The sequence below is a fragment of the Tachypleus tridentatus genome, chromosome 2, assembly GCF_004210375.1.
Source record: "Tachypleus tridentatus isolate NWPU-2018 chromosome 2, ASM421037v1, whole genome shotgun sequence".
NCBI classification, from domain to species: domain Eukaryota; kingdom Metazoa; phylum Arthropoda; class Merostomata; order Xiphosura; family Limulidae; genus Tachypleus; species Tachypleus tridentatus.
The window spans coordinates 26,854,846-26,878,577 of NC_134826.1; the positions used below are offsets into that span (position 1 = coordinate 26,854,846).

The 23,732-nt window shown below is 33.3% G+C and overlaps 1 protein-coding gene across 1 annotated transcript in view; it reads right to left on the minus strand.

The window, feature by feature from the left end:
• The window catches only part of LOC143235342 (zwei Ig domain protein zig-8-like), a 99,555-nt gene extending 84,529 nt beyond the window's left edge, over window positions 1–15,026 (minus strand). Inside the window, exon 1 of the mRNA XM_076473430.1 lies at window positions 14,713–15,026. Within this exon, the coding sequence (XP_076329545.1) occupies window positions 14,713–14,821 (109 nt within the window). The 5' untranslated portion in view covers window positions 14,822–15,026. The remainder of the gene's footprint in view (window positions 1–14,712) is intronic.
• Between the last annotated feature and the right edge of the window lie 8,706 nt (window positions 15,027–23,732).

The following is a 23,732-nucleotide window of genomic DNA, read 5'->3' on the forward strand; positions in this document are numbered from 1 at the left end:
ATTGAGTATCAAAAAGGACAAAAAACCTTTTATTATTATACTTTAAAAGACTAAAATAGTTTTTGGTTGTGTAACATAAATTTCGAATATACAATTTATTATATTTTTCTCGTGCAAAAAAGAATTTCTCTACCTAGAAGTCTTTAATATTGTGTGTGGATTATTGTATCACCCTTTGATCACTATGGTAATTTTAAAGAAATATATTTTTTCTTCTTTACAACTAAATTTAATAAAAAAATTCAAAAGAGAAATTATCTGTCCTTTGTGAGTTCCCCGCTAGTACAGCGATAAGTCTACGAATTTACAACGCTAAAACCAAGAGTTCGATACCCCTCGGTGGACTCAGCAGATAGTCTAATGTAGTTTCGCTATAAGAAAACAAACAAACTGTGCTCCTTGAATGTCAACACTGTTGTATATTGTTTCAGTTTTGTGGAGTTCATTTTTAAAATTTATATGCAACGTAACACTTTCGTGAGGATATTTGAAAGGCACATGTTGTGAAATGAAATATCCCTGGAAGCATTTGATGAATCTCTTTGTTTCAAAACTAAAAGGTGATTATAGAATGAGGTTTCGTTAGCATTTGAAATGAAGGGTAGAGTTTTGTTTTTTTTAATTTGATGCAAACTACTTATGCAAAGAGTTGTCAACACGATTTTCATCCAAATAAACGGCTACATCTCCATACTAATATACACCAAGATATTAATACCATATAACTGACCTGAAGTCTCTTGTTGCCCAAAACCGTTAATCTTCTTACACGAGCGTGGTTTGAATCTTTCTCAAATATCACCTTTTTATAGGATAATCGAAATTTGTAATAACGTAGCCATCACAAAACAAAATCAGTGTTAGAAATTAATATCAACCACTAATCAGCTAACATTTTTATAAAACAGGCACCTAATACTCAGACGTGTAATCTGAAATAAGAAATGGCTTATTCCTGAACTTGCACAAGTAAATACACATTTGATTAATTTTTTTTTCACACTTACTTGCAGTACGGAGTACAGCCTCTAGAAAAGTAAGGGCAGCTTAGCAATAACATTTCAAATTTAAAATCAATGTTAGAGAGGTTCTGAGTTATCTTCGATCGTATTTGTTTTCATGTTGTCTTTAGTATATAAAAAAAATGACTTGTACTTCAGTATCTAAAATCACGTGACTTATTCTTCAGTACTAAAGTCACCTGACTTATACTTCAGCATTTAAAGCCACCTGACTTATACTTTAGTATATAATATCACCTGACTTATACTTTAGTATATAATATCTCCTGACTTATACTTTAGTATCTAAAGCATCTAATGTTTTTGCTGTATGCAAGTGGAGAGCCTATTCTGAATTCCTGGAATAAGTTTTCTGTTATAAACTTTTCGATAGGACTAAAGTTTTGTGGTCCAGAAAGCTATTTTATTTGGTCAGTCTCTTTTTCATCAACAAAGTGCCTACTAGGACCAATAAACCAGCGTATGGTCGCGAAAAGATCGTAGAATATAGCCTTATGATATATTTGAACCGGTATGAGACTGTTAGCCATAACAGGGTGATGCGCGAAGTTCATCTGCCAAGAGAGAACTTCTGCTTGTGATTGTGTTTTATTGAAGGCAAACTATCCTATTTCTTACTATTAGCGAAATGTATTTCATTAGGTCTTGTGAAATAGATAGATCTAGTTAAGCCTTTTTTTTCTATTTGTTTGTCTTCACTGACACATTCATTTTCTGAGCTGATGTCATGCTAGAATCATCAGATAATTGTGTGTTTCTCCTTGATGACGAGAAACCTACTTGAAATAAAAATATATTGCAGAACGACTGGTTTGGGTATTAACGCTTTTTATTGATAAGCAAAGAACAAAGTTTCGATTTTTCCAGGTCATCTTCAGGTTAACAACGAGAGAGTTTGCAACGGACCGTTACCGGGCACTTGTCTCAGGGACGAGAGTATAAATGGGTGCGGTATTGTAGGGGGCGTTGCTGTTGGATGTTAGTTGTGTGTTTAACTGATTGTTGCGAAGAAAAAAGTTACACATTGGGCTGTATGTGATCTGACAATCAAGAATACAGAAATCTGAGGTTTAGCGTCATTAGCCTGAATACTTACCGCATGACTACTAGAGGGCTAACAGATAGCACTAATCTGTTTTTGTTGTAGTATATGGACTGCCTTGCTTATGTGTTCTGTCCGACACACCGTGCCATTGGTTTGGAAGCACTTCCAAATTGTTCTAACGACATATTCCAACACTTTGAGATAATTCGCAACAGCCAAAGGTGACGAGCTGGTCTCCATTTGTCTAACGTCTTTCCAGACGAGTAACTTCCATTGAGTCTATGAAGTTTAACAATATTTCAAGAACAGTTTGGATTAACTGTGATTTAGTTCTATGTAATGACCATATAAAGCCACTGTTTGCAGCAAAAAAGGTAATTGTCAAAAGTTTGATATCAGGCCAAACGAGTGATCGTAAGATGCCTGGTGTTAATAATGATGGTCTTGGTGGGGTGATTGATGTTATTTTGTAATATAACATCTGTCTTGTTAAATTAGAAATCTTGATTTTTGTATCAGCAAATTTAAATAGTCACTACAAAATAAATGAGCGTGGTTATTTGAATTAATACTTATTTTAAGGTTCACGTTACTGTTAAGCTATTAATTTCAAAATGCAGCTTCCAGAGTTGTGTAGAAGTCCCTCTTTATTAGATTGAAACGCAGAATTGTCGTGGTAAATTGGATAATTTATCAAAATATTTAATACTTTGTCAGTTACTAAACGTTCAAATGCATTCATTTGAATATCGTTGTAAGAAATAAGTACCATTTTGTAGTTCAACTACTGTTACTTGTTGTAATTTGAAACTTTGTTTTAAAAACAAAATTAAAGTAGCTTCTACATCATGCCGTATTTAACATCAAAATAAAATGCGAGAAGTGTGAAGCATATAATACATTCAACCAGACTGATAGAAACAGTGAGTGTTTCCTTATAGCAAAGTCACATCGACCTATCCGCTGTGTCCACCGACGGGACTCTAACCATGGATTTTAAGTGTATAAAATACGAAGACTTGTTGATAAAAACAGAACTGGAAAAAGTATATTTATGTTCTATATTAAGGTGTTTTATTAGGTTTTTTATATATATTACACTTAATTACTGTTTATATAAAATATTTTGATGCATACAAATGAAATCTCTTAACGAAATATGATCAAATAATACAAATTAGATATCGTAATAAAATAGAAACATTCAAAATACCGAATCACTTAATATATATTATTGAATGAGCTGCTTAAACAGAAAATATATTGAATCATAAACACACATTTATATGTATCATGGATGATCTGGTACCGTTTAGAATTTGCTATATAGGTCACACTTAGTTTTATGAATTTGTGAAATATTCCTTTTATCATAAAGCCAGTTCAATAAGGAAATTTCATGAAATACATAAGTCGGGTATATTTCTCTTCTTTCTGCTAGAGCATTATATGCAACAAGGTTTGGGTGAAATAATCATGTTAGACAGGTCTTGAACACCTACCACCCTACAAATAATTGGACTTTTATATATGTATATAAACGTCTACTTTTCAATTTGTGTATGTATAACGCTCATATTTTGAGGTATTTTTAATTTAAGTTGGGCCGTTTTTATTGATTTTGAGACTGTACTTGAATATTGTTTTTATTTTCTAAACACATGATTCTTTTTTTTTATGATCAACGGAGTTTAGGAAACAAAGCTAAATAAAGGAAGGGCGGGAATCCCAGTAATTTTTTTTAAATAGAACACGTCATTTTTTTTGATGGAACAGGCAAAGCTCGAGTCTTAGTGGAAACCAGAAACAGACATAAAGAATGGTAGATATGTAGAATCTCGAAAGCAATCAAGATATACTTTGCTTTAAACAAAACTGCTATAAATGATACTGGTATGTTATATTGAAATTATATAATGGAAGTAATATATTGAAGAGTTGTTTTGAATTTCGCACAAAGCTACTCGAGGGCTATCTGCGCTAGCCGTCCCTAATTTATCAGTGTAAGACTAGAGGGAAGGCAGCTAGTCATCACCACCCACCGCCAACTCTTGGGCTACTCTTTTACCAACGAATAGTAGGATTGACCGTCATATTATAACGCCACCACGGTTGAAAGAGCGAACATGTTTGGTTCGACCAGGACTCGAACCCGGAACCCTCAGATTATGAGTCCCACACCTTAACACGCTTGGCCCTGCCGGGCCGTTATATCTAAGAGGCTGATTAAAAGGATTTTCCGCGTTTAGTGCTGCTCATAGTTGGTTTAGTCAGGCTGACTGCCATGAATATGCATGTTAGCCAAACTGAAATTTCCATTACGACAAGCTCCTGCGAAGAATGGCCAAATCACCCTTATAATAAGTGTTTAAGAAATAAGGTAATGCTAAACGTAGAGAACAATCCATGAATCAACGAGTTTGCACGGATTTAGCTTCCTAGACTATTTAAACAAATGAAAGTTAAAAACTATAATTTAAATAAATTGGTTGACTTGCGTGTATGCGGTGTTTGTTTTTTTTATATGTATTTCACGCAATGCTGTTAAAGGGCGACAATCGTCCCTAGTTTTGAAGTGACAGACTAGAATTTTTTGTTTGTTTGTTTTGAATTATCATAAAGCTACACAATGGGCTATCTGTGCTCTGCCCACCACGGGTATCGAAACCCGGTTTTTAGTGTGTAAGTCCGCAGACATACCACTGTGTGCCACTAGGGGGCTAATAGACTGTACAGAAGGGAAACAGTCAACTTCACTCACCGCCATTTTTTTAATTACTCTTATCAATGAACTTATTACGATTGACCTTCACCAAGACTGAAAAAAACGAGCTGATTAGGTAATGGGAGTTGATCCCGGACCTCAGAAATCACGAGTCAAATGTCCTAGCCATCAGACCATGTTAAGCCTTTCAGCAAAGTGAGTGATCTAACTCCATTCTTCTTTAGCATTAATCGCATGAAGACAATTATTAAATCTGATGTACGACTGGAAAAGATAGATAATAATTTATTTGTAAGCGTACGAAAAACGTAAATCTTTGTGTAATATTCTGTTAATGATATAAAGAAATATCCTTAACTTATAGTAATTTTCTTTCTGGTTGGAAGTTCTTATTTTCCTTATTTGTTGCAAAAATTGAAAACATCCCCACCCCTGCGTCATGATAAGCTTCAGTAACTGAATGTCTCAGCCACAATACTATCTTTTTCAAATATTTCTGGTAAATAATGTAAATGAATGGTGAACACAACATAATTTTCACCAGTGAATAAACTTGGAGTAACATGTTACTTCATCAGTGTGAATAAACAGTTGTTATATCATATGATGATTAATCCTTACTTCAACATTACCTCACGAGGATAAATAAACATTTGTTATACAGTGTGATGCTTAATGCTTCCTTTAACATTACCTCATCAGGGTAAAAAAAACATTTGTTATACAGTGTGATGCTTAATGCTTCCTTTAACATTACCTCATCAGGGTAAAAAAAACATTTGTTATACAGTGTGATGCTTAATGCTTCCTTTAACATTACCTCATCAGGGTAAATAAACATTTGTTATTAATCCTTCTTTCAATGTCTTGCGGCTCTTCTCATTAGGTTTTATTTCATCGAAAATTAATTAAACTATTAACCACAATTACTCCTAAGACTATAGCGTGAAGACGATAATTACATCAGATAAAATGTAATAGTTATCAAAGCTGTAATAGATAAAATCAACTCAAAGTCACACTTCATAAACTGTTATTTTTTGTTCTCTCTCGAAAATGTGTATACAAATATAAAAAACGTAATTTAAGCTGTTAATAAAATATCAAAATTTAGAATTAAAATAATTTGGTTTCAACGTATCTAATCATTTTATGACATGTTGTTGACTTTTAGGTCAAGAGGAATGTTTCTCGATCAATCTACAGCTACCAATCCAATAATGAGAAAGTTGAAGATTTTATAGTTTGCTTATGGATATTGTAATTATTTTGTATTTGTTTGCAGTAAAGCACGAAACTAAGCAATGAACTGATGGTTTGTGTCCACAAATATCGAAACGGACAGACTCTCCACTTTGCCATTGAAGGAGACTTACCCAATGGTGAAGAGATTGAACAAATATATTATTACTTTATCGGATACGTTTATGGGAAGTAGAACTCAAATGAGAAATATGATACTCAACGTCTTAATAAACGCACATTAAATTGCTAAGTTTTACAAACTTTATACTAAAATATAAAACATAGTAAATATATCAAAAAATATATTTTTGAATTGGTGGTTGGAAATAAAGTCACAGGAAAAAAAGTCGTATTTTCTTTTCCAATACACAAATGTACAGGGTGGCCCGTAAAGCCCTACCCATCCATATGTTGTGTCTAAACAACGTTATAATACTAATGACGAGTTGAAGGCAGCTGTTACCGCGGCATTTGGAACAATAACCCCGGCTATGTTGAGGAAAATGTCTCACAGAACATGGCGTCGCATAATATTATGCAGCGAGAATGAGGGACAGCACACAGATACACTGGATACATAAGATATATGGATGGGTTGGGACTTACGGGCCACCCTGTATATAAATGGTAAATGAGGAACAGAGCTATTTGCTTGGCTTACCACTATTTCAGAAACACGACTTTACATCTGAGGAACATAGTGCCTTTCCTGACCTCACATGAAATCAGTCTACAGGTAAAGCACTTCACAACTTTATTTATATATACATTGCTGGCCAATGAACATAAAGAAAAAAATATGCATTTTGTGTCGTCAGACTCAAACACTTATTTGAGTAGAGCTTTGAAAGATGAAAATAAGAAAAGGAAAAACAAAAATATAAAACTTTTTTGGCGTTTAATAAGGAAAATGTGAACACAATGAAATTAGCCTAAATACTAACTGGTTAAAAGTTTAAGACCATACCAAAAAGAAGTCCTAAACAGGGTAAAAAATGCCCAACAAGAGGTCTCAGTAGTGAGTTGCACGGCCGTCATTGCGAATAACTTCAAACATTCGCTTTGACATGGTCGATATAAGTGTTTGCAGAAAGCTGGTTGGAATGTTATTCCAAATGGTGAAGATGGCTTCACGAAGATCATGCACTGTTTGGAATTGACGTCCATTTCTTGAAAGATAATAAATATAAATTTTCAATTTGTGACTTTTTTCTTAAATTTTTCGAATAAGGATATTTTGTCTGTGTTTCCATTATCGTGAAAATGTTTTTGTCAGGATATTAAACAAGTTAATAAATTTAACAATGTTATTTCTTTCGTTGAGTAGTAAAATAACATTGACAACTATAAGTTAGAAAGTTGATCTGTTAAGATTATCAATTTAAACATAAGCGTAATATTAGTGAAAAAGTGTTTTACTTTGTAATATTTGAAACTTAAATCACAGGCAGCGCTTTTACTGGCGTCATGAAAATACAAACTGCAACGTTAAGTTTATTTTTGTTTGAATTTCGCGCAAAGTTACACGAGGGCAATCTACGCGAGCCGTCCCTTATTTTGCAATGTGAGACTACAGGAAAATTATCTAGTCATCTACCGACAACTCTTGGGCTACTCTTTCACCAAGAAATAGTGGGATTGGCCATTATTTTTAACATCCCCCCCACGACTGAAAGAGCGGCCTTGTTTGGTGTGACAGGGATTCAAACCCGCGACCCTCAGATTATGAGTTGAGCACCTCAACCATTGGCCATGCCGGGCCTGCAATGTTAAGCGTCTCTCGTGTGACATAATTTTAGTGTCCAATGAATGACTGACAGACGACATCCGACGGAACAGTGGCCCTTTAAGGCTGCCGTTGGACACTTCTTAGGGAACTATAGCATAAAGATCACTTACGTGAATTGTAACATTCAAATGAAAGAGGGTATTAAGCGTGTTTATCTGTGTGCTTTTTCTTATAGAAATGCCACATCGGACTATCTGCTGTGTCCACCGAGAGTAGTAAGAACATATCTTCTTACCTTTAATGATATTTCACAACATCTTTGACATCAAGAACAAAAACCAAAAACCGCAGAGAAATAAAACCAATTACTTTAGTAAAATGTCAGATCCTGGGTCAGTACTGACCCCTAGTGGGTCATTAGTAATTCTGAGGGTTAACACCGCTAAAAATCTCGTTTCAATGCACAACACAGATTGAACAGCTTTGTGCTTAACAACAACAACAAAGAAACCAAAATTTAACATCATTAATGAAATGATTAAATATTTGAACTTTGTTCGGAAACTTCACGTGTGGAAAATACGTATTATAAAATACGCACGAGAATAATTATGAAGAGCCCTATTATACTTACCTTAAAAGTGAGGTGGTATTACTTCCGCCTGTCTCTTCAAATGTTTACTTTTGTAACACCGATAATGTAAAGATTTTAAAATAATCAATTGAAGAACTTATCATGTTCTCCTTTCTTTTTTTTTTTTTTTACTGCAATACTACCTGCTATTCAAATGGCTTAAGAAAACGATTTCAATATATGTTACTTGGTGATCCATACAGTTATTTCAGTCCATTGGTTGTCACAATAATTATTCTTACTTTTCAAAAAGTGTTCAACCAAGTTTCAGTGAAAAGGAATGCTAGTTAAAAACAGATTTTTTTTCGCGTATACATTCATAGACAACAAATACATTCAAATATTACACTTGTTTTGTTTTTTTTTTACTTTCATGGGAGTTTTTAAATAACCACAACGAATTTGGAAAGATACACAACAATTAGTGTATCTGTGGCTTATACGTGTTGCTATGATTTTTCGGACATTATATAAAAAGGTGAATTTCAAATAAAAAGCAATCTGGGACGAATGATGTACTTTGAGCACGAGAATATTTTACAATGGAAATTACGCCGCAGTACTACTGTTAATATTCACGGTTGACAAACAGTATTGCTGGACATGCAGACATAGGATATAACGGTACAGGGTGGCCTCAAAATCGTTTTAATATAACGTACTCAAATGTGTATAGTCAAGAAGTTGTTAATCCTAATGATTAAGAGAATACAATACATATCTTCAACAAACATTATGTGTAAAATGTATACACTGATTACGAAACGATAACAAACTTGATGCAGTTTTAATTAATTAAATTCTTTGCTAGTTACTGAAGGTCAACCTATGGATTTAGTTTCTTTGCACTTTGTACCTAATGTCAAACAACAACACTTTAACCTTATATTTAGTGACATATTTCAAACGAAACGTCAAGCTAAATATTAATGCTGCTAATTTGACCTTGGAATGAGATTCATATATCATTATTAAGCAATAAATATCTGTAATATGGCAAATATAATTTGCAAAGACACAAATCTAAATGCTATGTATAATGCAATGGTTTCTTAATTTTTCCAAAAAGGTGAACAACGTTTATTTCTAGCTAAAAATGTTACAGCATTTTGTCATTGCTAATAACTTTAAAAACACAAAACTCGAAATACAGTTGCAAAATATTTATTTGAAAGATATATAGTGAACATAAATGGACTTTTATTTATTATAATATACATATTATACACTGGTCCACACTTGAGTCGAATCACATAACATTACAAAAGATAAGAAATTAATTTTCTAACTTACCTCAAAACCACATATGTCGGAGCAAGTATGAAAAAATAATACCAGAATAACAATTTTGATTTCGTTCTAGCATATAACCTTTATGAAATCAACAAAAACGCAATATGTTTCATTCGTCCTGATGGATTTCCATTGTTAGAATTCCCTTCTGAGCGCTATAGAACCGTAAAGAGATGACAATTGTAAGGAAGAATTCGTTTCTACCAAGTGGCTCTTATTCTATTGATGTAATTGTATGCGAGCACAACAATATTCCCTCTGGACTTGACCTCAGCTTCAATGTATGTTGTGCGGTATACCTCCATGTAGAAACATCGCAAACACATTTTGTACAAAAAATTAGCTTATGTTCAATACGTAAAGAAAATGTTCAAGATTTTCATTCAGTTGCTACTTAAAATGTCAAAATGTATACAAGTTTAGAACACATAATTATTAGCGTGCGTCTAAAGGACATCAATAAAAGTCTTGCTTTGGACGGAAATGGTTTTTAAAACCTTGCTTGGAACCAAACACAATCAATTAGTTTAAAACGATTTTAAGATACCAAGAAATCGTATATTGTATTTTTTTAAATAATTAGATTAATAATAAATATTGTTTAAAATACCTTTACTGACACATCTGGTTCATTCCATGATGTTTTTACAATACAACAATTGTGTTTTTTGCTTTCTGTATAAAAAAATATATATATTTAATAACATTGATTTTATGGTCCTTTAGAAAATGTCAGGCCCGGCATGGTCGGGTGAGTTAAGGCATTCGACTCGTAATCTGAGGGTCACGGGTTCGAATCCCGGTCGTACCAAACATGCTCGCCCTTTTAGACGTTGGGACGTTATAAGTTACGGTGAATCACACTATTCGTTGGTAAAAAGAGTAGCCCAAGAGATGGCGGGGTTGGTGACGACTAGCTGCCTTCCCTCTGGTTTTACACTGCTAAATTAGGGGTGGCTAGCTCAGATATCTCTCGTGTAGCTTTGCAAGAATTTCAACCAATAAACAAACAGATTTTGACGATTGGAAATATCTCATGGTAAATGAGTCACAAAAAGTACTATTGATACCGCAACCAATCCCTGAAGCAGAATAAAATTTAACGTTTGTACTGAGTATGATTAATGTTGAAATCCTAATAATATTTTACTTCGATACAGGCCGTGAACATTATCATAAACACAACACGAACCTGTATAGGATACACATTATCATAAACACAACACGAACCTGTATAGGATACACATTAGGCTAATACAATAGTAGACTAAAAATCAACAATTTGTAAAATATAAGGCATACGAGGTTCGTCAGTATCTTCGTCTGTTTTCTTCCGAAAATAATTATTATAGGTATTAAAGGAGCTGTCGTAGGCTTAATACCAGTGAGGTCATTCAAGGTCATGCCTTTAGAAACGTTTATTAATATACATCGTAAGATATGAACATACTAAGGACAACTATAAACTTAAAGACTTCCACGCATGACATGTTGTGTCAGAAAAGATCGAAATTCAGTCATACTTAAGTTTGTTACACAAGACTGGTTTAAGCAGCAAAGTCAGGATTTTATATTAACGACCAGTAAACCTCAGAAAAGTCTAAAAGAATAAAATATTTTAAAACAAAAGTCCTCTAGATGAAGCAGAAATAAGCACTGTGCTGCAGCTGTTTCAGATGATTGAAATATTGGCACAGTACTGAATTGAAGAACAGTTTAATACAGCCTTACTGTATGGAGAATATCACGAGCGTCCGAGCTGCTGCCAGATCAAGTGATTTACAGATGAAAGCTACACTTCACCTCAGATGATAAGAAATTCGTGTCAGCGGGTGTTTACTACAGGATCATTTACGCATAAACGCCATACGAAAAGACCTAAAACAGCAACCAATAGAAAGAGTGAAACCGACATTTTGATAATTGTCACGTGGACAATTTAACATGGACTTTGATTACCTGAAATTCTGTAATGTTTTTAGGATAGTTACCCCTTCAACAGATAACTGCTGTTATTGTCAATGGATTTTGTTAATTTTGGTTCTAAATTATTCATTTATTATTGGCTACACCTTTGTAACTGATATTTTAGTGTATGACTTATATTAATAAAAAGTGATATGTACACAGAGTAGGTCCAACTGTCTCGTTCCATACCACTTACCATTACTTCCTATCAAAGTGCTTCTAAATCGACTGGTATATATATATATATATATATTGTATTTGAGGCTAAGTCACATCCTTGAGTTTTAATAAAAATAATAATTTAATAATATTTTATACCCTATAGTAGTACTTCGTTTTAATATATCAAAAACTTTGCAAAAACTGGCTAGTTAAGGAACATTAATTCAATTTAACAGAAAACATCGCTTCTACATGTTCAGTTAATGTGAATATAGAATCTAAAACATAATTAAACAAACAGAAGAGACGATTGTTAAGAGAGCGATGAATAGTGCTGCCTTAGTATTGATTTGAGAACATTGTTGTAGTTAAGACCTCATTAGATCTGTTTATGAGAATCTGTTAAGGCAGACAGACCATTGACTGTTCTTTATCTCGAACACTATATAGTTAATTAATCTTATTCAGATAAAAAGTCCTGAAGGAATGATTTTCAATTTATTACACCAATTAAAAAAATGTTTGCACATATAAATAATTTACGTAACACACAAGTACTATAAGCATTCATTGCTTCGTTTTTAGATCAGGAAAGCGCTTTTTCAAGAACTTAAATAGTTTTAGGTAACAAAGCAAAGGTATATATTTTTTTACTTTTAATGCAGTAACATTATGTGGTTCAGTAATAGTTCGGAATAAGTTCTCTATATCAAAAATCTATTACTGTAAAAGGTAACAAAACAACGTATATATGCATATGTATATATAAACCGCTGGTATGGATAGAGAAAGGCCTGTGTAGAGGAGCGAACAACGTTTTGATCTTCTTCGCTCATCATCAGGTTCACAGATGTCCCTAGGTGCTATTGCGAAGTTGAGTCCTATGTTAGGTAGATGTGTTTCTGTGATTGTCGGTCGGTGAACCTGACGATGACCGAAGAAAGTCGAAATATTGTTCGCTCCTCTACATACAGCTTTTTTACCCATACCAGCCATTTTTGCATATACATTTTTCTCTACAAGTGAGTTTTCTCGTCATACCGGATTATTAAAACAACGTATACTTGATTCTCACACATTTTGATCTTATTCAACAATAAATTTAGGATTTCGATGTGAAAAGGTTTTAAAGCGATATTTAAAATACATCAAACTTGGAGCTGCTGGAAACAAATGTTTGAATATCTCAAACCCATAACCACTACTGTTCAGTTTTTGAAATAAAAAGTGTTCCAGCAGATGCGATTTTTATTAACTTTTTCCATACTAGATGTACTTCCGCAGGTTCCCCGAAAGTAAACACTTTCAAGTGTTTCAAGAGTGAATAAAACCAGAATTAAGATTACAACATATTTTTAGTTCTTATATTTGACATTCATATGTCATGCTACGTTGTCGCGATTCACGATATGCGTATATTTTACTGGAATCATGACAGAACAAATTTCACCATCAAGCGTCCTTCATATGACGTCATTCTAGTGTCTACTGACTGACTCACAGACAATACAGTACTGTTTAGTAGTGAATGGTTAAAACAGGTGATTCTTCCAAAGTGTCTTCTACCTCCTTTCTGGAAAATTAGGTTTAACGATTGGTCATGACAATTTACTCGGTTAACAAGCAACTTATAAGGTACATCAGTTAATTTTATGTGTTGTTCACAAATCCCAGTATTCAGTAGATAATTGTTTGTTTGTTTTTAATTTTGCGCAAAGCTACGCGAGGACTATCTGCGCTAGCCGTCCCTAATTTAGCAGTGTAAGACTAGAGAGAAGGCAGGTAGTCACCACCACTTCCCGCCAACTCTTGGGCTATTCTTTTACTAACGAAGAGTAGGAATGACGTTACATTATAACGCCCCCACGGCTGAAAGGGCAAGCACGATGGATGTGACGGGGATTCAAACCCACGATCCTCGGATTGCGAATCGCATGCCTTAACTACCTGGCCATGTCGGGCCGCCTTCAGTAGATAAGGTAAGCCAAACAGTTAGTAGAGATTTTGATGGTGCTAGGCCTTACTTTTCTCTCTACTCTGTTCATTCAAATAGAGACGGCTTTGTACAGATCGTTCTTAAGTAACTTTGCGCGAAAATTCTAAAACCTAACACAAAAATAATATATTATATGTGGTACAATTAATATTTTCCCGCATATTCGAATAAATCAAATTCTATATAAAGTATAAAACTTCACCTCGCCTCATATCTAACTTATAACCACTACCATTGAGATACTAAAGACAGTACATCTAAAATACGTCATTTCTCTTGCTGTCCATGCTTTATTCGGGAAACATTTATAAATTTTTCAGAGTAGAAATACAGCCTTTCTATAATGGCTCTCATAAGAATATAACTGTTTCATGTCCTTCAGTTATATAATAAAAGTAACTCTGCTTAGAGAAATATAACTACAATAAATAATTATAACCTTTACGGAATCGTTTTTATAGTGCTTATAAATGTTAACTATAGAAGAACACAATGTGCTCCGCATTCACATGATGTTGATTAAAGTCCTGCAACGTATAATCTGTCTTATAAAAGAGAATAGGATACAACGATTTCCCGGTTAATTATTTTGCGTTTGTTTTAAGACTAGAGTTGTATATATATGAATACAAATACAATACAATACAATACAGTGTGTTTTGTATAACAAACATATAAGTCACAGATACAAGAGACCAGAAGTAAATGTCTATTATTTCATTTCCAAAGCTCCAGTATAACTTACAGAAGCTAGACGTCTATGTATAGTAACTATAATGGTTATACAATTATTAACAGTTAATAGCGTATGTACTGATCCTAAGAGAAGATAAAATACATAAACACTTATATTTTAAGAAAAACTAATAAATAATTATAACATTGAAACTTACCTGGGAAAAGTAGAAATAAAGTTATAATAGCTCTGAAAAAACATTGTTCTGTTTCAGAGGGTGAAAACTTCTTATATGGCAGAAAAGGGTGATCCAAAGCTTCCAGCATTCTGTTTCAGTTTGTCGGAAGTATTAAACAAGAGCAAATATTTGGCAAAAAGCTTTAGCGGAAAAATTTAATGTGTAAGGTCTAGATGTTTTGTCTGATATCATTTTGAAACAAAGAATGTTTTTCTCTGAAGCTGTTGTTCATACCACACATCATCGATGAAAATACAAAGAGAAAGACGTTTCATTTCTCCATTCGCTCGTAGCGATGCAATTCCTTCGAGTGTCGATAAGGTCTGGCTGAACCGCTAGATTTCTACCTCCTAACGTCATCACTCAAAAAAAGTCACGTGGTCATGAGAATCAAGACAATTTGTTTCGAGAATGGTAAAAACTAATCTTATAACAAGAATATTTTTATTTGAATTATCTTTTATCAATTTTATCAATTATCGTTTAATAAATTATCTTTCCTCCGAGTTCAATACTATTTCTTTTAGTTTTTAAGTAATTATGAAAAAACTTAGACAAATACTTAACTATGTTATTTGTTATTGTAAATACTTAATAATGTATAAGTAATTGTGACCCAGAAAACCTTAAACATATGTTTAGATTGGGAAGATCAAACACATATTAAATAGGTTATCATTTTACAAATCGTGTTTTGTTATCTAAAACAAATATTTTTATTATTAATAGAACGTTTATATATCGTGAAATATTTCAATATTCTGCTGCTGGTACAACGCTAAAATTAGGGGCTCGACTCACCTAGGTGGACTTAGTAGATAACTCGATATGGCATTGCTATAAGAAAACACATACTCCTCATGAATTTTCTAATGAATGTTTTCGTCAATTTTATGTGCACCGGATTTTCTTACTGAAGGTGTCTGTGATTTGTTGGTGATAAATTTAAAAAAATAAATGGACAGTACGTAACACATTTGTTTTAAAATAATGTAATCAAAACAAGTCAAACGTATATATAAAAATTCGTTACTCTATTGGTTATCACAGTTGTGACCAGAATTTTAAATAATTGCCTCTCCTTCATCAAAGTTCAAGATGTCAGGTTTCATTTACTTTATAACACCCTTAGCAACAAAATATATTCTCCTCTACTTTGTTATTACAATAGAGGCTGTAGTAATCACTTTATAATCACCACTATAACATTTGGTTACCACAATCGTATTCAGAGTTTTATATAATAATCTTTTTTCCGCAAAAGTTCATACAAACGGATTTAGCCACTTTATAACACCCTTTAGCAAGACAGATTATTCTTTACTATCTCTGTTATTACAATACAAGCTTAAAAGTGCTTTCGAAATTATCCTTTACAGCCAAACGTACACATAGTTTAACTTTACTTATTTTAACATTTTTATACTTTTCTTTTCACTAACTTACTTAATTTAACTAACTTAGGCTCTTGTATGTATGTTGCCTGACTGAGATCTAGAACATTCTACAAATTACGAGACAGTACGATGCAACAATACTCGCTTAAAGGGATGAGAAAAATTCAGATTATTCGAGTAACATGACGTGAATTCACAACAATTTAACAACACAACAAATATTTAGTCTGATTTTTCACATTTATTTAATTAAGCAGTAGTTTCCCATAAAAACTTTTTTTTATATTACACAAAAAAATTGATTGGTGTTTTAAACATGGAATGGAATAAAAAAAATATTTTTTCTTTATCTGTTGTTTTCAAATGAGAGCATAAACATAATTGTTAATGTTCTTTCATTCGAAATCCATATTAAACCCACTTACTTTTATTGGCTGATTATTTCACGTGTCTTAAGTACCCAAAACTCCGAGGGTCGCGGGTTTGAATCCTTCTGGCACCAACCATGCTCGCCCTTTCAGCCGTGGTGGCGTTATAATGGCCGACCAATCCCACTATCCATTGGTAACAAAGTAGCCTAAGAGTTTGCGGTGGGTGGTGATGACTAGTTGCCTTCCATCTATTCTTGCACTGCTAAATTAGGGAGGGCTAGCGCAGATATCCCTCGTGTAGCTTTGCACGAAATTCAAAAACAAACAAACAAACCCAAAACTATAAATATGATTTTAAAAACAAACAAACTGTGATAATATATATGTGTGTGTTAAAATTTCTTTTCTGTGACACCAAATAAATTCATATCATTATATGGTGAAGTACATATACCTCATAAACAGCTGTGATTACGTTTCATAACGTTGCTCTTGTACAAAAATAAGTAATTATAATTTTAGTAATTTAAATCAGATGTGTAACATTTAAATATGAAGCTCATTACACATTCATTATAATAAGTGTTAAAGTTATGTTTTGCTGTTGTACAGTTCATTTAATGACATTTTAACAGCGGCCTGACATGGCCAGGCGGTTAAGACGCTCGACTCGTAAGCTCAGGGTCACGCCAAACATGCTCGCCCTTTCAGCCGTGGAGGCGTATATAATTGATGGTCAACCCTATTATTCGTTGACAAAAGAGTAGCCCAAGAGTTGGCGATAACTAGTTACTTTTGTCCTTGTCTTACGCGGAATTCTAAAAACAAACAAACATTTAAAGAGACTGCTGGCCTACGTACATCAGTGACAGGAGCGTAGATCCTGAGGGGGATGAGGAAAACATCCCCCCTTCATTTTAGGTGGGGGGTATGGTGCATACAATCATCCTCCCTACAGTTTTGTCTGTTGAATTGTTTTATTGCATCACAGGCCTACAATTTGTCTGTTCGTTCTTGTGATTCTCGTGTTCTTACCAATTGAATTGCATAATTAGGCTTAGATGTAGGCTTTTTCAGTAACCGAAATGTACATCTTTAATATAGGCGTGGTTCTAAGCTTTTAGATTTAAGCAATAGTTCGTGAATATCAGTCAGTAGGCCTAAGTATACATGCAAGTATCGTGGCAACAAGATTACTCTGTGACTGCATGTTTACAGCTCTCAGGTTCACGTAATCAGAGACAACTAATTTGCAAATTGAACGGTCCACATAAGTGGTTGCAAAAATCATCCCCCCAATTGGGTGTAAAAAATCTACGTCCCTGATCAGTGACATTTTTATTGCACGTTAATATATAACGATCATGTAATGTCTAAAAACTATGTATAAAATTTAATAAGAAAAATTAATATTTCAATGTCATAAGCTATTATATCCATTTTATTAGGTGAAACGTTTTGATGCAAAATTCGTAAATAGATACACATTTCTATTTCTGTATTAACATCGTTTATAATTGTAAGTTTTAAAAATGAAAACGACAACTAAAATTTAAAGCCAAAGATTGATACAAATAATATTTCATTAAACACCGTTCATTTAAATAAAATATATAAAACAATCATTTTTATTATTATATATGTCCTGCTTTGGAAGATAGATTAAATTACGATCTACCGTGTTTCTCCGATAATAAGACCTACCCATAAAATAAGACCTAGTGTGATTTTTGGGGATAGTTTTAATATAAGCCCTACCCTTAAAATAAGCCCTAGTTAAGAGTGGCAGGAAGAAAAAATAAATAAAAAAAAATAATTTATTAATGAGTTTAAAAGATAGTTAATTAGTTTGTTTAAGTATTAATCAGTTAGTTTAATAGTTTAATAATAGTTTATTTTAAATGGTTAGTTTAATAGTTTTACTTTGTAACTTCATTTTTTTAATATATCAAAATAAGACATCCTCCGAAAATAAGCCCTAGTGTCATATTTTGGAGTGAAAATTAATATAAGCCCTGTCTTATTTTCGGAGAAACACGGTACATTTTTACGTAATATTTACATCACTAGAATGGGCTTAGAATAAACAGATCCTACGTCATAGATACATAAACTTATGGAATGATTTTAAATATAAGTGAAGTGGGAGTTCCTTCAAGAAATTTAAACAAAACGTCATAACTTAGCATAGTATCGTAAAACTATATAGTTCAATAAAACTAATATATTATTTCAACCACAATATTTATTATAGTAAAAAATAAGATGTTTTGCTGCGCATTTTGATCACATTTACTTTTACACTAACAAACAACTGTTATTTAAATTATCTATTACAGTTATTACAAGATATATGACTAAACAAATTTCAATATTAATTTGTAGTTTTCAAGGTTTTCTTTCATTCCACAATTTTGTTTACAAAAATTACATTAATTAGTTCTTACTGGAGTTACTTGTAAAATATGTCAATTCATTTATCTCTATTTCAGTGAGAAAGAAAATTATTGGATGTGTACATGATTATATTGGTTCTATTTTCACTATGCTAGCTAGATATCTCAGTTAGCTTCCTTAGGGGTGGAAAACCGCTGATAAGTTTTCGTTAAACAAACAAACAAACAATTATCACTTCACACTGTCTAACAATGAAGAAAACTAGCTTGTTCACGTACCAGGTCGAATACACCGCCATCTCTGTCTTGGCGTGTTTGTTTGTTTTGAATTTCGTACAAAGCCACTCGAGGGCTATCTGCGCTAGCCGTCCCTAATTTAGCAGTGTAAGACTAGAGGGAAGACAGCTATTCATCACCACCCACCGCCAACTCTTGGGCAACTCTTTTACCAACGATTGGTGGGATTGACCGTCACATTATAACGCTCACACGGCTGAAAGGGCGAACATGTTTGGTGCGACAGGGATTCGAACCCGCCACCCTCAAATTACGAGGCGAACGCCTTAACCCACCTGGCCATGCCGGGCCCATCTGCAATGAACTAGATTGTATTTTATTATTTCTTCATGAGTATTTATTAAATCACACTATTAAATATCCGTTATGTATTTAAAACAAAATACAGTAAATTATGTGAAACATTTAAAAAATAACAACTAAAAGCATCTGAACAATTTTCATCTCACGTATTTATCTAACTGTAATGTACTAGTGCAACGTAACTTTTTCAAATGTAATATATATATATGCGTGCGTGTGTATGTGATGAGTGTGTAGATACCGCATATCACGTTATTAGAAGTTTATTTTATTTTCAATCAGTAGTGCTTTTTATATGGTATTAGTATTAGTTCTATTATATTTCTGAACGTTACGCTATGTATATAGTTTTTTTTAACTTTTAAAGAGTATTAATTTGTAAGCTAATGGTATTTTAACCGCAGTGTATTCACCACTTCCATTACCATAACTATCTCAGGTCGGCTTAAATACAAGCAACACTTTAGTGGTAGGAATACTACTTGTATAAACCAAGTGTTAGAATGTCAAATTTTGTGTGTTTTTTTTTTTTTTTTGTTACGCGCAAAGCTAAACAACTGGCTATCTGGTTTGTACCAACCTTGGATATCAAAAATCTACCCTTACGTTGTAAGCCCTCAGACATACTGCTGAGACGCTTTGGAATAATTATAAAAGAAACAAACATTCAGTACTGTGAACAATTTACAACAAAATCAAAAATTATACTTCAAGCTACTTTTAAAGAACAATGGATGATAAGTTACAGGTGAAACATCGAAAGTTTCTTAATGTTCGTATTTAGTGAAACAGAAACTCAGCGGAAGTGCTTAAGTTCAGCAAACAGGTAATTTTTGTTTGTCCCCCAATTGCTTTAATACTTGTATTAGGTTGAGACCGGGACTCTGTGTGGACCATTGCATCATTTGAATGATTCCATCAGCTTCTTTCTTAGCTATATAATTTATTCTTAGGAGGGATGAGTGTTTGGTGTCATTGTCTTCATGGTAGTACAATCCTTTACCAATAATTTGCAAACCACTGGATATACAGAAGGTAATTGCACTGATCCATTATTTCATTTATTTTGCATATATCTCCTGTCGTCTTAAAAGAAAAACACACCCATACAGTCTCGCGCCTCAGGAATGGTACCAGGCATTGAGGCAATTATCTTTCAGTTTTCTTACGCTAGATGTACAATCCACGGTGTGAACCGAATATTTTAAACTTGGGCTCATCCGTCCACAATATTTTTCCCGGTCATCAACGGACCAGTTTTGTACCTTTTATTAAATTTTGGTTCATTGTCTTTATTTGGAAAGATGTATCTAAACTGCTACACAACAGTCTTCTTAATACTGTTGGTCTGGACACTTCCGACATTTTGAAATCAGTAGTAGTCTTCTTTCTGTCCTGAAGGCTTCATAAACGAAGATATTTAACATCAATATCAATTAGTCTAGGTGTTCTGCATCTTCCTTCCCTATTTTGAAAGTTGTTTGTCTCGGTCCCATGATCTACGTTATACTTGACAGTGTTTGGGAAGCATTTCAAGTCTGTAGCAATTTGTTGGACAGTCCCACCAGTATCGCGTAAAGCCTTATGCGAACTCTATGCTCTACTGACAATTTTCTACGTTTTGAGGGTCTTAGCACGACAAAAAAAACAACTTAAAATATAATATGAAACACTGTTTTCATGAAGGTTTATTTCTGAAATATCATTAAATTGATTATTTCCAACATATACCGATATCATATGCTACATCCTTGATAGCTTCTTTCTTTCAGTAATTAAACTGATATCTACCAAACATGACCATTAAATCAACTACACCTCTTGGGCTGATATTAATACAACATGACCAGTAAATCAACTACACCTCTAGGGCTGATATTAATACAACATGACCAGTAAATCAACTACACCTCTAGGGCTGATATTTATACAACATGAACAGTAAATCAACTACACCTCTAGGGCTGATATTTATACAACATGAACAGTAAATCAACTACACCTCTTGGGCTGATTATAATACAACATGACCAGTAAATCAACTACACCTCTTGGGCTGATATTAATACAACATGACCAGTAAATCAACTACACCTCTAGGGCTGATATTTATACAACATGACCAGTAAATCAACTACACCTCTAGGGCTGATATTTATACAACATGAACAGTAAATCAACTACACCTCTATGGCTGATATTTATACAACATAACCAGAAAATCAACTATTCCATTACAGTTTTTACTGCAAAAAAATGTTCAGTGAGTCAATTACTCCATTATAGCTGCTATTTTCACAACATGATCAGAAAACATTAAGGAAACCGCAGAAGAATGAGTTCGTTTGAACATTTTTATAACATGATTAATATTATGAACATCGTACTGGACTTCTTGAGTCTTCACAGTACAGGGATTCATGTTTCAAACAGCGTTAAATAGTCAGTGTTAAGAAATAACTAAATTATATTCTTAAATCAATATCGTGATACTTTTGTGGCTGCCCAGATTGAGGGAAAGGCACCAATATAAAGAGATGTGCAGATTTCGCATTGTATTTTTGGGCTTAAATATCACACTGCGTTTTCGCACGTTCATATCATACTGTGTTTCCGAGAAGTGGGGATTCTGCTTGACATCATATTGCTGTGATATTAGACCCAATGGTGTGACTTTTAAAGGATGATATTGGGTCAGATTTTACACTGATACAGAATATGACCTGATGCTTACTTCCGAGAGTGTAATGAGGTACCTTGGAAAACAAATCACTAATGGCATAGATTTGTTGACAAGAACTAAGTAAGTAAATCCATTAAAAATCTCAAAAATGTCATCCACTAATCAGAATGTGCAAATTAAATTCAAACGCTGTATGAACGCCACATTATGGAGCTGTAAAGGAATTGTGCCAGATGATTATAATTATAATTATATGGTTAATGCATATGACTCATTTATTGAATAAGGTAAATAAACTTCACCCTTAAATACATCTTAATTTAAAAATGAGGTTCAATTTCTTAAAGAAAAATTAAATTGTAAGATATAAAATATTAAACTATAAGAGTCAAGTTCAGGACAACAGCTCAAAACATACCTGATAAGAGACATCTATAAAGACATTTGACGTAATGCAAACATTGCTGTATTATATATATTCCACATCACACCAAACACGCTCACCTTTTCAGCCGTTGGGGCGTATGATGTGACGGTCAATCCCACTATTCGTTGGTAAAAAAAGTAGCCCAAGAGTTGACGGTAGCTGGTGATGAGTAGCTGCCTTCCTTCTAGCCTTATACTGCTAAATTAGGGACGGCAAGCGCAGATAGCCCTCGTGTAGCTTTGCGCGAAATTCAAAACAAACAAGCAAATTATATACATTTATTTAGAATAAACAAATATTTTACGAACACATTATTTAATAGGTTATAAACACAGTTCTTGGAAGTGATAAAAAACTTATATGCACTTAACAATGTGAGTTTTTGATGTGGCATACAGAAGGTGACTTCTTTACTTGATAAACTTCTTTGTTCATGTAAAGTATGGTTCAAATAATAGCTTTAACTATCAACATTTGAACACGAGCAGTTGTGAATACTGAATAATTCTCAACTGATAAAATAAATGTGGATTACATTTTTCTATGCCTATATATGTTTGAAGTAGCACAGCTTGACACAGTTTATATATCTCACATCACTATGATTATAACGGTAATAGAAAGTTTTATTCTGACACTTCATAATTACAGTTTATTCTGTGTTATTTTACAAACTTATAATTATGATAGATATTGTAATATCAACAAGATATTGTAAGAAACCAATCGGCATACATAAGTTTTATATATGTAAAAACAGCTCGTTTGGATTGAGAAAATATTTTACGTAGAGGAAGTGAACAACGATTCGACCTTCTTTGGTCATCGTCAGGTTCACAAAGAAAGAAAGAGGTAACTGACCGAAAAATGACCACTACAACTTAAACCCAAAATAAACCAATACGAAGGAACACCTTTATACCTATATTAAAAATTATAAAATAAATAATATAAAGTTATATATTCAAACATCAAACACCGCCCTCTACATTCCGACACTCAGTTACACAACCCCTTTCAAACATGTGGTCAGTTTCTGGTCAGTTACCTCTTTCTTTCTTTGTGAACCTGACGATGACCGAAGAAGGTCGAAACGTTGTTCGCTCCTCTACGTAAAATATTTTC